This window comes from Dama dama, chromosome 5 (assembly GCF_033118175.1).
Source record: "Dama dama isolate Ldn47 chromosome 5, ASM3311817v1, whole genome shotgun sequence".
Classification (NCBI taxonomy): domain Eukaryota; kingdom Metazoa; phylum Chordata; class Mammalia; order Artiodactyla; family Cervidae; genus Dama; species Dama dama.
This window is the reverse complement of record NC_083685.1, coordinates 10,824,612-10,840,192: the sequence shown is the minus strand read 5'-3', so window position 1 is coordinate 10,840,192 and position 15,581 is coordinate 10,824,612. Positions and strand designations below refer to the sequence as shown.

General features: G+C 42.1%; 1 protein-coding gene across 1 annotated transcript; it reads right to left on the bottom strand.

Moving 5' to 3' along the window:
- Nucleotides 1-8,710: 8,710 nt before the first annotated feature.
- LOC133055502 (disintegrin and metalloproteinase domain-containing protein 1a-like) lies at nucleotides 8,711-14,525 on the bottom strand. Its single transcript, XM_061140693.1, has 2 exons — nucleotides 14,456-14,525; nucleotides 8,711-11,226 (listed from the first exon to the last, which is right to left on the bottom strand). The coding sequence occupies exons 1-2, from the start codon at nucleotides 14,523-14,525 to the stop codon at nucleotides 8,711-8,713; spliced, it is 2,586 nt and encodes an 861-aa protein (XP_060996676.1).
- Between the last annotated feature and the right edge of the window lie 1,056 nt (nucleotides 14,526-15,581).

Here is a 15,581-nt window from a genome sequence, read left to right as displayed (position 1 = left end):
CACATCGTGTAGTTTTCTGTTTATTTGTGTCAGTTTTGTAAGTTTTAAAATTTTCTTGGGATCAGAGACTTTATCTTATTGACTACCATTTCCACAGTAATAGAACAGTTCATAGATGAAGACTCAGTAGCAGCCGAATGAATGACTGAATGAATGCGTGATTAGAAGCAGCAGCAGCAAGTCTCATTTTCTGATTAAAATTAGACATCTGTAGAAAACATCAAGCTTGGCCAGCAAGCTGTCCTGGATCATTTACATGCTAAAGATTGAGGTTAGTCAGAAGAGGGAGGAAGCTGGAATCCTTGACTTAGAATCCAATAAGCAGGATTTCTTTGAATGCCCCCATGATCTTGAGGAAAATAATAACGTCCCGATCACTCTTACCCATAATTGCACCCAAGGCAGTGACTGCCACACTAGCCAAATCTTGTGCCTCAGCCCCAGAGATGTATGATTGAGTAGGGGAAATAGAATACGTTTGCAGATGGTGATATGGTAGGTCAGAATGCCATCAATGTAAAGGAAATTCAGTATGATGACTTGATAGTGGCTAAATCGTATCATTGCTGACTAGCTTAGAATTAACAATACTGTCTTACATCCATCATCACATTTGATTTTAGATCATCTCAGCATTTACTTGAGCACCTGCGGTATGCCAGGTACTGCACTAGATACCATCACTTATGTGATCTAATTGAATCTCCCAGTCACGCTGTGTGGTTGAGAACCTTTGTGTGGTTATCCAACTGAGGAGGAAACCCAGGCCTGAGGTTAGTGAAGTTCCACGTCTCAGACCAATCAGCCAAAAAGTAACACTTGGGACTGGAGGACCTGGAATATGAAAGCCCCCTCAATCAGAAGAAAGGCAGTATTATCCTTTATTAAAAGACTGTTTTTCACTCTCAGAAATTTCTTCCTGGTTGGATTTGTTAGGCTTGGAGAACACAAGACCTCAAGCTTACACAACACTCATGCTCTTAGCTCCAAGGAGAAGAAGGGAGTTCTGACAGTGCTTAGGAAAGCTATCCTACTCTTTTCTCTTATGCTTGAGTTGTTTTGGAAAACATTTTTAGAGGTTTACATGGGTTATAAAAACAGCTAATGGGACAATAAAGTTCATTAAAAATGGTATCTGTTCTTGGAAAAACTCTAGAATAAGGCTAATAGATTCTTCTTTAGGTGTGTTATTATATGAAATGTAAATCCTTCATGCAGACTCTTCAGTAGTTGGGGGAATTTAACATATATATATAATTTTATTGCAGCAGTTTTAGTTTTCCAGTAGAGATTTCTGTCTGTGAGCTTTCCTTAGATCATGAACAACAGTTACCTCAAAGTTGAAATGCATTCTCATTTTTAAAAGCAAAGAATTAATCGGTATCTTTTGCTTTATTTGGCATATTTATTTTCATTTCTATATTTTTATAGTTAGTTAGTTCAGTCGTTCAGTCATGTCTGACTCTTTGCAACCCCATGAATCGCAGCACGCCAGGCCTCCCTGTCCATCACCAACTCCCAGAGTTTGCCCAAACTCATGCCCATCGAGTTGGTGATGCCATCCAACCATCTCATCCTCTGTCGTCCCCTTCTCCTCCTGCCCCCAATGCCTCCCAGCATCAGGGTCTTTTCCAGTGAATCAACTCTTCACACGAGGTGGCCAAAGTATTGGAGTTTCAGCTTCAGCATCAGTCCTTCCAATGAACTCCCAGGACTGATCTCCTTTAGGATGGACTGGTTGGATCTGCTTGCAGTCCAAGGGACTCTCAAGAGTCTTCTCCAACACCACAGTTCAAAAGCATCAATTTTTCGGCGCTCAGCTTTCTTCACAGTCCAACTCTCACATCCATACATGACCACTGGAAAAACCATAGCCTTGACTAGACAGACCTTTGTTGGCAAAGTAATGTCTCTGCTTTTTAATATGCTATCTAGGTTGGTCATAACTTTCCTTCCAAGGAGTAAGCGTCTTTTAATTTCATGGCTGCAGTCACCATCTGCAGTGATTTTGGAGCTCCCCAAAATAAAATCTAACACTGTTTCCACTGTTTGCCCATCTATTTCCCATGAAGTGATGGGATCCACTGGTTACCATGATCTTAGTTTTTGAATATTGAGTTTTAAGCCAACTTTTTCACTCTCCTCTTTCACTTTCATCAAGAGGCTCTTTAGTTCTTCTTCACTTTCTGCCATAAGGGTGGTGTCATCTGCATATCTGAGGTTATTGATGTTTCTCCCAGCAATCTTGATTCCAGCTTGTGCTTCATCCAGCCCAGCGTTTCTCATGATGTACTCTGCATATAAGTTAAATAAGCAGGGTGACAATATACAGTCTTGATGTACTCGTTTTCCTATTTGGAACCATTCTGTTGTTCCATGTCCAGTCCTAACTCTTGCTTCCTGACCTGCATATGGGTTTCTCAAGAGGCAGGTCAGATGGTCTGGTATTCCCATCTCTTTCAGAATTTTCCACAGTTTATTGTGAGCCACACAGTCAAAGGCTTTGGCATAGTCAATAAAGCAGAAGTAGATGTTTTTCCGGAACTCTCTTGCTTTTTGATGATCCGGTGGATGTTGGCAATTTGCTCTCTGGTTCCTCTGCCTTTTCTAAAACCAGCTTGAACATCTGGAAGTTCACGGTTCATGTATTGCTGAAGCCTGGCTTGGAGAATTTTGAGCATTACTTTACTAGCGTGTGAGATGAGTACAATTATGCGGTAGTTTGAGCATTCTTTGGGATTGCCTTTCTTAAGGGATTGGAATGAAAACTGACCTTTTCCAGTCCTGTGGCCACTGCTGAGTTTTCCAAATTTGCTGGCATATTGAGTGCAGCACTTTCACAGCATCATGTTTTAGGATTTGAAATAGCTCAACTGGAATTCCATCACCTCCACTAGCTTTTTTCGTAGTGGTGCTTTCTAAGGCCCACTTGACTTCACATTCCAGGATGTCTGGCTCTAGGTGAGTGATCCCACCATCGTGATTATCTGGGTCGTGAAGATCTCTTTTTGTACAGTTCTTCTGTGTATTCTTGCCACCTCTTAATATCTTCTGCTTCTGTTACGTCCATACCATTTCTGTCCTTTATTGAACCCATCTTTGCATGAAATGTTCCCTTGGTATCTGATTTTCTTGAAGAGATCTCTAGTCTTTCCCATTCTGTTGTTTTTCTCTATTTCTTTGCATTGATCGCTGAGGAAGGCTTTCTTATCTCTCCTTGCTATTCTTTGGAATTCTGCATTCAAATGAGTATATGTTTCCTTTTTTCCTTTGCTTTTCACTTCTCTTCTTTTCACAGCTATTTGTAAGGCCTCCTCAGACAACCATTTTGCCTTTTTGCATTTCTTTTCCATGGGGATGGTCTTGATCCCTGTCTCCTGTACAGTGTCACAAACCTCCGTCCATAGTTCATCAGGCTCTCTGTCTATCAGATCTAGTCTCTTAAATCTATTTCTCACTTCCACTGTATAATTGTAAGGGATTTGATTTAGGTCATACCTGAATGGTCTAGTGATTTTTCCCTACTTTCTTCAGTTTAAGTCTGAATTTGGCAATAAGGAGTTCATGATCTGAGCCACAGTCAGCTCCTGGTCTTGTTTTTACTGACTGTATAGAGCTTCTGCATCTTTGGCTGGAAAGAATATGATCAATCTGATTTCGGTGTTGACCATCTGGTGATGTCCATGTGTAGAGTCTTCTCTTGTGTTGTTGGAAGAGGGTGTTTGCTATGACCAGTGTGTTCTCTTGGCAAAACTCTATTAGCCTTTGCCCTGCTTCATTCCGTACTCCAAGGCCAAATTTGCCTGTTACTCCAGGTGTTTCTTGACTTCCTACTTTTGCATTCCAGTCCCCTATACTGAAAAGGACATCTTTTTGGGGGTGTTAGTTCTAAAAGGTCTTGTAGGTCTTCATAGAACCGTTCAACTTCAGCTTCTTCAGTTTTACTGGTTGGAGCATAGGCTTGAATTACTGTGATTATTGAATGGTTTGCCTTGGAAACGAACAGAGATCATAGGATGGCTTTGGGCTGTTAAGGGGTAAAGGATAGCTTTAGGCAAATAAAGATGCCTTTGGACCGTGGAAGACATGAGGGAGAGCTTTTTCTCCTGTTCCCTGGCACTGACAATATGCCTTTGTCGTTTCTACTTTTCATATGAAATCATCTGCAGCCAGCTCGTGGTTGTTAGATGACTCAAAATGCATTACTGGAAGAAATTGTAGTTTTGGAGTTTATTCCTTTTGTATGCTACATGGTTTTCTTTCCGTTTCCCTGCCAACACAAGAGTATGTCCAGAATTTGAGATTCTGAGAACATGCTTCGTGAGTAAAACACATTTCTCACTCTCCAGGTACCTTGGAAGCTTCACTGAACCATAAGGATGCATATATGCTCCTTGTTTTACAAAAACAACCACTTGATGTTCTATTTCAGGCTGACTTCCTTATAGGCTCTTCCCAAGAGTATCCTCAACAGGAACCCATGTTTTCATTTTAAAAAAATGGAGGTATGCAGGAGCAGTTTCAAGAGCCTCACTGGAGCTGTGACAGTTACGAACTTACTAGGGGAAGGAAAGCGTAAAGTCATTCAGTTGAAACAAGGCTATGATCAAAAGCCCAGAGTGGAAAGTGACCACGGTATGTAGTGAGGACAGAGGTTCTTCCTGTTAGACATATCGATATGAGGAAATACTTGTTTTCAAAAGTCATTGGAGACAGTGGTTGGAAACGGAAAGGAAGTTGCAATTGTCACAGTCCTTTATTTATTTTTTTTTCTGGCTTCTTTTTAATGTTCCACTAAGTTTATATTTTCTGCCCTAGATAATGGGGGCAGGGTCCAGGGGGCTCTGGGGGTGAGAGGGGCAATGCGAGTTCCTGAACTCCAGGCTGGCAATAAAATCAGTGTTTGGGGAATCAGAGGCCAGATGTTAGATTAGCCAGAAGATAGATTACCGCAATGAAATAGGCATGAGGTTGCAAACACTTGGTCAGTCATGATTCCAACTCAGATGTTGGAGAGAAGAGTCACCATGGCTTTGTTATTCACAGAGTGATTCGTTACCCTCATGTATTTTTTCTGGCATTTCATTCTCCTTACATAGCCTCCTATGTAAGACTTTCATAATTTTATTGAATAACAAAAGTGGTATTGGATCTGTCTTTCCTACTCTTCCCTCCTGCACAGAATTTTAAAACTGACTGTTCAGAAGCATGGGGAATTTTATTTTTAAAGATTCAGCCATTTGTAATCATCCTTGAAGGAAACCTGCTCTGGGTTTTGAGAAAACCTTTTGATGAGTGCATTTGCCCAAAGGAAACACCGAAATTGTACTCTGAACTTATGTTAGTAAACACAAAAAGGTTTTTTTTTCTTTTTTAACTTTTAATATATTTTCAAAAAATTTTGTAAACTAATATAAAACTTTATTTTGTGCAGAATCGCATCCCTGTGTGGTTGATGATATCACCTGTGTTTATAAATCATTTTTTTTTTCCTTCAGCTGGGCCAAAGAGAGTGGAATTTGACTTCAGGTTATGAGGACATTCCCAAAAGCACTCTTACATGGACAAGAAGAGAGGTCAGGTTAGGGATATCCAAAGAGAGAACCTGTGAGCGTTAATCCTGGCTACATCAAAATTTCACTGTGATTTCCCTCCTTCTCCCTCACTGCCAGCCCAGAGCCTGAACATGGCTATGCTTTGCAAAGCTAAGGGAAGGGCTTCGATCTCCACTGGCCACAGGGAGCACAGGGAGGACAGCAGCCACCCAGGGAAGACAGGTAAAGGATAGCAAGAAGTAACTGTCAGAATTTGCTGGGGCAGCAACTGGCTGGGTCATGAGTTGCTGCCAACACAGATTATTGGGAAGTGTAAGCAGGCATTTCTCAGAGTCCCCCAAACCAAACAGGCCAGAGAAGTGCACTTAGCAGAGGCAGTCACACAAAATACAGAACACTGCACCTTGAACCTGGAGATTTCCGAAGCGAGTTACCCTATCTTCTCTCTCCTGCACCTGGAGATTTCCGAAGTGAGTTACCCTATCTTCTCTCTCCTGCCCACATTAAAACTGGTCACTTCCCTCCTATAGTCTACCCTAAAGAGCTTCAGCCTTCAATCCCCAGACGGTGGAGTTTCCACATATTTTAAGATTCACCTGACAACTTATAAATCTGTTCATTTTTTAAAAATCATTCTTTCAGAAGAAGTTTATTTAAAGAGCTGTCCTAACCTTTGTTTCCTGCCTTTAACATAGTCTTGTAAACCTGAGGGCTGATTGTAAAGACAGCAACTAAAAATTTTAAAATAATCTATATAGCTTCTGTATTTGCTAAATTTTGTTGTCAAATATTGTGAAATCCTAAATAGGTTTTATTGATTGATTCTCAATTACCTACCTGACTTTTGGTTTTTAAAGGACACCTTTAAGTTAGCTAAGCATAATTACCCTGTACCTAAATCAGGATTCCCTTCTATTTCTTCAGTTTTTTAAAAAAGACTGATGCTAAAAAAAAAAAAAAAAAGACTGATGCTTACTAGGTTTTATTATAGTCATCAGCATGTGCACTTAGGAAGGTTACCACTTCTATTCGGCACTGGAGTGCTTCTCAGCAGAAGTCCTCCACATCTTTTTCAGAAGTCTCTAATGACAGGTTTACCTTTGGAGGCCTTCAGTTACCCAGTTTCACTCTTGTTCTCAAAGCCAGTACCAACTAATAGTGTGCTTTCACATGAATCTTGACCTTCTGGCATACAATGTCTAGAGATTTGATTACCAGCAAATCTTGTGGCCTGGAAATTTACTTAACTGAAGGCTTGAATTTGGATTTTGCTCTGAAGTTTGGTTTTGTTCCACCAAAAGTAATTAGCATCAGCTTCTTCAAAGCCTAAACCAGGTCTTAAGCTACTTTTGTTTGCTCCCCCACCACTGCTCACATAGGAGTGGGCAGTTAGAAGAGGGATTCAGCAAATGATGTACCATCAAAAACTGATGCTTGGAAACTTTCCCAAGGCTGAGAATACTTAACCTGTAGCAAAACAGCACCTGAGAAAGGTCTCAGTTGTGCTCTGTCTAGGAACTAGCAAGGGTATCCAGTTGCAGTACCATCTTATTTTAGGGTTGGCTCTGGTAAAGTCATTCGCTTGGTCAACATTTCCTGAGCACCTAAGGTGATCTGGGCCCTCAGAGCTGAAAAGGACATAAACTGATCACTCCATGATGGCAGGATGTAATAAAGGAAAAGATTCTTTCATCAATAATAACTAGACATTGTGGCAAATTCATGATAGAGATCAACATTCATTTGTAAGGCTTCTGTTTCATTAGAGTCACTGAGAAGGAAGTCACATCCTGGGCAATTAAGGATATATCAGTTATCTTCCCTCTCACTTTTTTTTTTTTTAACTAAAGGAAAAGGCTCATGAGGTAGTGGAGAATGTAGACTCTGTCATACTTGGGCAGAATGCAGTCCAGTTCTAGGGCAAAACTCTGATCTCTAGTTCTTCATGGATGAGATGGAGGTCTGATAGGATAGATGGGATGATTAAGAATTAATGTAAAGTATATAGCATGGTGTCTTGCACAGAATGGGTAATGTTATGTAATACATGTTTTGTGTTCTCTTTATACACAATTGACTCCCCTCCAAAGCTCTGTTTGTTTGGACTGTCAGCCGACAATATGTTAACTTAAAAATGAAATGAGAAATAAATATAATAAGTGAAGTAGAAAAACAGAAAGAAAAAAGAATAATCAATACTTCCAACTGAACTCCACACTGAACAAGTTTGCCTAGGTTGCTTCCTTTCCCCCATGCACCTAGACACAGGGTATTCAGACCGCTCTGGATCAAATGTAGCTTCCTCTAAAGCAAATTGGAAGAAATAGGTAATAGGCTCCATAAAGTCCATAAAACCTATAGTGGTACCTTACCTGAAAACAAATATTTATTTACTTTTTCATTTAAACATTTTTATTTAATGAAAAAAGATGTCCCTGGTGGTTTCGATGGTAAAGTGTCTGTGTACAATGTAGGAGACCCGGGTTCGGTCCCTGGGTTGGGAAGATCCCCTGGAGAAGGAAATGGCAGCCCACTCCAGTACCCTTGCCTGGAAAATCCCATGGACGGAAGAGCCTGGTAGGCTACAGTCCATGGGGTCGCAAAGAGTCAGACAGTATATTAATGAATATACTTCTAAAAGCAAGTTAGAGGAACAAATCATATAAATAATTTTCTTAACATAATATGTAATTGTGAATGAGGTGGAAAAACAAAGATAGCAGTGTGTATACACACAAACACACACACACACGCATGTGTGCACACACATACAGATAAGATCTTAGGTCAAGCAGAGTAGACGGAATATGACATTCCCTGGAAAACAGAGGAAGTCAAATTTGCTGTACTAAGAAGAGACATTGATAAGAATAATCCATGAGAAAAGTGTAATTTAAATGAGTTTCATGAAATGTGAAAATGGGAAAAAGTAGTAAAACATTTTTTCAATAACTTTACACATGTACATATAATCAATTACTAAAATAATTTCTTTCTATACAAGAAAATCCCTCCTGCCACATTTGGACATTTGTGTAGACCTTAGAGTCCCAATCAGCCTGTGCAACTGTCTAGTGCCCACAGCGCATTGCTCAGCTGACCTCCTTCCTACCCAATGTATCGGGAGTTTGCTATGTTAGGGCTTCTTCCTAGCACTACTCATTTTCTGCCCCTGGTTCTTCCACTTTTCTGACTGCCTCCTCTATTTGAACAACTTCTTCTTTGGGTTCTTCTAGGTCCTCTTGTGAGCACTGTGACATATCGTTTCTAGCTCCAAAACTGACAGCAATAACTAGAGCTAAAAACATTGCTAAGAGAAAAATGGGGACTATGTACAGTATCTTCTCAAGGCTCTGGCTTTCATCTTTATTTTCACTGTTTCTGCCAAAATTACCAACCTCTGCAGCATGACTTTTGCTTTCCTCTTCACTTGGATTATTGTTGATACTGTCCCTTGGTTTACCAGGGGAACCACTGTCTACACTACCCCCATTTCCGGGACTTTTGCAGTCAGGGGGAGCATAGCCATCCTCACAATGGCAATGCCTAAAATTGTTGCAAACTCCTCTCCCGTTACATGTCTCTGCTGACGGGCAGTCATACTGGAGCACAGCATAATGACTACAGGAGTGATTCATGCAGACTTTGTGTGGGGCGCAGAGAGTGCCAGTATGCGCATCTCCGTCATCAGGGATATCAGCAGTGTCATAGGCATCCATGCTCCAGCACCAGTCATCTCTGTGAGCGACCTGGATCAGTGTATGATTGGGTTTGAGTTGTGGTATCTGTCTAACATTTGTACATACGAGTTTCCCACAAAATATGTTATCATCTGCACACTTCAGATATGTTAACCTCGGTGAGCTGGTGGTACCACAGTTTCCAAACCGGTCCCCTCTTGTGTTCATTGAAACGTAACAGTTTTCTGGGGCAGACCTTGCAGGGGACCCATATATATCCATGCATTGATTGTCAGGGTTCTTACACCGACCTCCAGCACAGTAGTGAATTCTATCACACATTGTACCATCAAGCTTATAGCTGTCTCTGGGACATTCTCCCGAGGAACCATTACAATACTCTGGGAGGTCACACTCTCCCAAAGCAGCACGGCACATGAATCCCTTGTATCTCAGGCGACATTTATCACAGCAGAGTCCATCACTACACTCTGCCTGCTCTCTCAGCCTACATCTGGTGTCACAGCATGGGTGCGTTTCACACTTAGGACCACAGTCACACTGCTCATCTCCTTCTACAATGCCATCTCCACAGTTCGAATCCCTCCGTAAGCGGCCTTTGTGCCCAGGCTTGTTAAACAGGCAGGCCCCCTTGTGTTCCCAGAGGAACTGGTGGAAGGAGTCAGAGCTGCAGTTGCTGAAGCCACTTTCTTTAGTGATGTTTTCACGCATGAGGCAGAAGGGCCTATCTTTACAAATGCAGGCCGAATGGTCGTGCCGAATACCCAAGTTGTGTCCAAGCTCGTGGACCATGAGTGCTGCAAACAGGAGGACATCCTCGTGGTGGAAGGATTCCACGGCTGCTGCAAAATCACTTGAGCAGGCACCACCGAGAAATGCCTGCCCCATACCCTCTTTAGGATGCTGTCCCACGATCATGTGGGCAACATCATGCTTCACACGATGGAAGAGCTTCTCTTGTCTCCAGCTGTTGAAATTCCTGAGTGCAACTTGCAGGTCCATGGGGACCTCTGTGAGGTCCCCCTCAGTCCAAATCTCCATTCCAGCCAGCACCACCTCTGTGTTTATTCCCCTTGTGAAGCTGTTGGCCAGAGCTATGATGTCCATTACTCTCTGGACTGTCTGATTGACGTCACCGCCCCACATTTGGAACCGCTGGTTGTTGACCACGACAAACATCTCCACGTACTTGGTACGTGACCACAAGTCGGATGGCACCTGCAAGCTGTGAGGCCTGGCCCTCTGTGGTTGCTGGCTGGTGGACGCCACTTGGCTGTCCTTGGACGTGACGCTACAGGAGACTTGAGCTTCGTGGCCCATGGCATACAACACGTGCTCAAACCGTTTGGAAGAGAGCACGGGCTCAACACCATAGGATTTGTCCTCCTTAATCAGGAGGCCCCTGAGGCCTGAACAGGTGTTGACAGAAACAAAAGAACCTGGGACTCCTTCTATGTAGCCTTCGTAGTGACAGTCCTGCGAGATGAGAGGCATCCCTCGCCCCAGGATGCCATTGTGGTAGCTGAAGACCGGGAAGTTATCCACAAAATAGTCTCTCTTCACTGTCAGGTGAATCAGCTGCCTCTGGCCCTGCATAAATAGCATATAGGAGAGCTTTTCCACTTGGTCTTCCCTTGCTTCCACTGTCAGACTCTTGGGAATGACTATTTCATAGGAAGAGTGATATAGTGAGCCCAGGTCACAGTACAGGCTTGGCAGAGAAATCAGTACCAAGAACAACAGGATCCCCAACCTGGCACGTGAAAGTCCTCGCACCAGGGCCCGCCTCAAGCCCTTCATCTGAGGCGCCCAAGTGTGAAGCACTCGGATAGCCTCAGACATAGCCACCTGCCTTTTCAGTAGAGAAGGCAGTATAGAGGCAGAGTCTCTCACAGACGCTGCCACTGACGTGGCCCTGGAGAGTCGGTTGATGATGCAGGGCTTGTGTCCAGCAGCAGCAGCTGCTCTCCCTGACACACAGACTGTCTGTCACAGGTACTCACTTCAGATCTGTGCTGGCTGCACAAAGGGTGGCTCTTGCCTGCCTCTCAGAGGTCAGCCTCTGGCTGTGTCCTTCCTAGGCTTTCGGGTCTTTCTGTTATGCTTCAGATAGTGTCTTTTCTCTGTGACTCCCCTCCACACCCTCAACTCTAGTAGTTAAGGTCTTCCTGACATTAGGAAGCGCTGTAATCATGAAGTGGGACTGCAAACTCTTAAAGTGCAAGGCTGTACCTTGAGAAAGGAAACAAAACCTCCATGCCTTCCTCAACTGTACCGCAAGGAACACCCCTCCCCCACTCCTCCTATCGTCCGTTGCTCAGCTGACTCCTAATGTTCTAGACCAGGAGGCTTGGAGGTCTTCAGTGGGCACACTCCATTGCCCATTTCCTCTCTTCTAAAACTCTTGTTCTGTATCACATGGACATTGTAACTAGATGTAACATGGCATTATAGATGCAATGCACAACAGACCAATCTGTCAGATAAAGCCAGTGTGGTACCTGCCTTGTGCCCCCAGATAGATAAACCCGGGTGTGCTGGTCACCCGTGGGACAGATGACATTCCCTACTTTTTAAAAACATCATCAGAATTCAGTTTCTCAAGTTCTGTTTATGACACGGTGTGTATTTATAACACTAAAAGTGTGTATGGGAGATGCCAACAGAGCAGTCTCCCCTGTGTGCAGTTATCATGGGCACCTTGGTTGGTAAGTATCTCCAGACCTATTACCTGGGCTGGTCCTGGCATAGCAGCATCTTAAGACCATGCTTGTTGAAGACTAGGAATCCTGAAGTCTCCCCTGTGTTTGTTGTATATGACTTCCGTGTGTTCGGTGGCCACTTCTGTTTGTTCCTCCTTATACCCTCTCCCAGGTCTAGAAGAGTGCTTGTTCAAGAGTAGACGAACAAGAATCATTGAATGAATAAATAGCTCCCAGGTGTGGTTGCTGCAGTGTCTCATTTGCTGTATCTTCTGTGTTTCTACTTGGCTTCGTGCCTGCCCTGAATATCTGTAAATGTCTTCAGAAAAACCCACGAAAACCGTGCCGCCACAGACATGATCTCAAAATTTTGCTGTTCAGTTCACTCTCCTAATTTCTTCTGGCCTCATATTTCACTGAGAAAAATATTAATAGAAGCAATCAAAAGACTACCTCCACATATAGACACTAGCTGAGTCCACTAGCTGTATCTGAATGTTCCCCCAACTGTCGTGAATAAATTGTCCTTGCTCCAGTCTAAGACCAATCCTTTTACTTGTGTGTGGAGTGTCTTTCCCTTTTAATTTCTCATGGACTATACTCTTGCATTTCTCCCTTCTCTCTTTTACATCTTCAGCATGTGTTTGTCTGCTGGATCCAGTCTTATTATTTGCTGTAATTTCTCACCTTTATAAAACCATCCCTCTCAGCCCACATCACCTTCCAGTCACCATCTAGTTTATTATCCTTTTCTTTGTTTTACAATGAAATTCTTTGAAAGATTATAGAGACATTCTGTTCCAATTTGTATCACTCCTTTATTTTCTCAAATTTTAAAATTTTGACTCCTAATACAGTCACAAAATATGCATAAAGCATAAATGTGCTTTTCAGTGAATTAGTATTAAATAAAATGAAAAAGACAATACCTTATGATCTCACATATGTGAGGTTCCACAAATAGCCAAGTTCATGGAGACAGAGCATAGAATACAGGTTACCCTGGGTAGGGTAATAAAGGAATGGGGAGTTTTTGTCTAATGGGTACAGACTTTCAGTTTAGGATGATGAAAAATTCTGTAAGTGGATATTGATGATGGTTGCACAACAATATGAATGAACTTAATGCCAGTGAGCTGTGCACTTAAAAATGGTTAAGATGGTTAATTTAATATTGTGTGTATTTTACTGAAAAAGAGAGGAATAAGAAGGTAGGGAGGGAGGGTGAGAGAAACAGCTGTGTTAAGTACAACCCTGATGAGATAATCAATACTTTTAGCTTCATAGAAGTCACCTACGTGCCATTGCCAATCTCATGCCCTCCTGCTTCAGAGAGATCATGATCTTGTCTTTTATGATAACTACTTCCTCACCTTCTTTATTATTTTTGCTTCCTAAATGTGTACATCCCCAAATTATATCATTTTACTTTAGTTGTCTTTTGAGAACAGCTTTATTGAGATATAAAGTCACATACCAGAATGCTCATTGTTTAAAGTGTACAATTCAGTGGTTTGTAGTATGATTGAAAAGTTATGCAGTCATCACCACAAGCAATTTTGGAACATTTTCCTCATGCCAAAATAAAACTCCCATGTCCATTAGCAGTCGCTCTCCATTCTCTGCTCCCTGCAGCCCCTGGTCACCACTACTCCTTTCTATCTCTATGATTTTGTCTGTTCTTGACAGTCCATAGCAATGGATTTCTATATTATAGTAGTAGTCCTCTGTGATTGGCTTATTTTACCTCACATAAAGTTTTCAAAGCCGTATCATAGCAGATACCAATACTTTATTTCTTTTGGCAAAATAACATTCTTTTTATATGGATATATCATAGTTTTTGATTCATCAATTGATGAACATCCTGGTTGTTTCTACTGTTTGACTATTATGAATAGTAGTGCTATAGACATTTCAGTACAAGGTTTTGCATGAAGTGTGTTTTCATATCCTTTGAATGAATACTTTGGAGTGGAATTGTTTGGTCACATGATAACTGTTTAGCCTTTGAGGAACTGCTGAACTGTTTTCCAAAGCTGCTGGACAATTTTACGCTCCTGCAAGAAATGAATGGGGATTCCAATTTTTCCACATCATCATTGGCATTTGGTATTGTCTTTTTGATTGTAGCAATCCTAGTGGATATTAAGAGGTGTTTCATTGCAGTTTTGATTTGCACTTCCCTAATAATTAGTGATGTTGCACAGCTTTTCATATGCTTGCTTGCATCTCAGTCACTTCAGTCATGTTCAACTCCTTGTGACCCTGTGGATTGTAACCCGCCAGGCTCCTTGAGCATTGGGATTCTCCAGGCAAGAATACTTAAGTGGGTTGCCATGCCCTCCTCCAGGAGATCTTCCCAACCCAGGGAGTGAACACCATGTCTTCTCGTCTCTTGCATTGCAGGTGGATTCTTTACCCACTGAGCCACTGGGAAGCCCAGGTGATATTTTTATTGCTCACTTATTTCTTCTTCAGAGACATGTCTATTCACATCCCCCTTCATGGATCACAGCCTTATCGTAGTAGAAGGGCTTGTGTAACACAATAAAGCTGTGAGCCATGCTGTGGACCACCCAAGACAGATGGGTCATAGTCAAGAGTTCTGAAAAATTGTGGTCCATTGGAGGGGGAAATGGCAGCCCACTCCAGTATTCTTGCTAGGAGAACTCCATTAACAGTATGAAAAAGGCAAAAAGAGATAACACCAGAATGTGAGCCCTCCAGGTTGGAAGTGTCCAGTAAGCTACTGAGGAAGAGCAGAGGGCAATTACTAATAGCTCCAGAAAGAATGAAGAGGCTGGACCAAAGCGGAAATGACACTTAGTTGTGGATGCGTCTGGTGGTGAAAGTAAAGTCCAATGCTGTAAAGTACAATACTGCATAGGAACCTGGAATTTTAGGTCGATGAATCAAGGTAAATTGAATGTGGTCACACAGAAGATGGCAATATTGAACATCCACATCTTAGGACTCAGTGAACTGAAATGTATGGAAATGGGTGAATTTAATGCAGATGACCATTATATCTACTACGGTGGGTAAGAATCCCTTAAAAGAAATGAAGTAGCTCATAGTCAACAAGAGTCCGAAATGCAGTACTTGGGTGCAGTCTCAAAAACGACAGAATGATCTTGGTTTGTTTCCAAGGCAAACCATTCAGTATCAGAGTAATCCAAGTCTGTGCCCTAACTGTTGTTGCCAAAGAAGCTGAAGTTGCCTGGTTTTTTTTTTTTTTTTTAACAGTAAGTAAGCTGCTTTATTTTTACTGTGCAGAACCCTGTCACAGATGTAGCACAAATGCTTGCAGATAAACTGTCTTCTATTTAAATACAAAGAGTTCCAATCCTTTCAGCACTTGCAGGCTTAGTCAGGCTTCATCTCATGTGCCCTGGGTTAAGCAAGTCAGTGTTGGATGATCTCTGGCCCCAATGGCATCATTTCAAACGAATGTTTTCTCTCCTGTCCACACTACAGTTAGGAACAGGCAAGCAATTATTCTACTTCAAGAGCAGAAATAAAAAGGCCAGGTAAGTTGCCTGGTTTTATGAAGACCTACAAAACCTGCTAGAGCTAACACCAGAAAAAGATATCCTTTTCATCACTGGGGATTGGAATGC

What these genes read in the sequence shown, in the direction of transcription:
- LOC133055502 (XM_061140693.1), bottom strand. Translation starts at nt 14,525, where the DNA reads ATGGCTCACAGCTTTATTGTGTTACACAAGCCCTTCTACTACGATAAG. An exon ending in TGTGATCCATGAAGGGGGAT is followed by an intron (nt 11,227 to 14,455) that starts GTGAATAGACAT and finishes TCTGTGTGTCAG; the next exon opens with GGAGAGCAGCTGCTGCTGCT.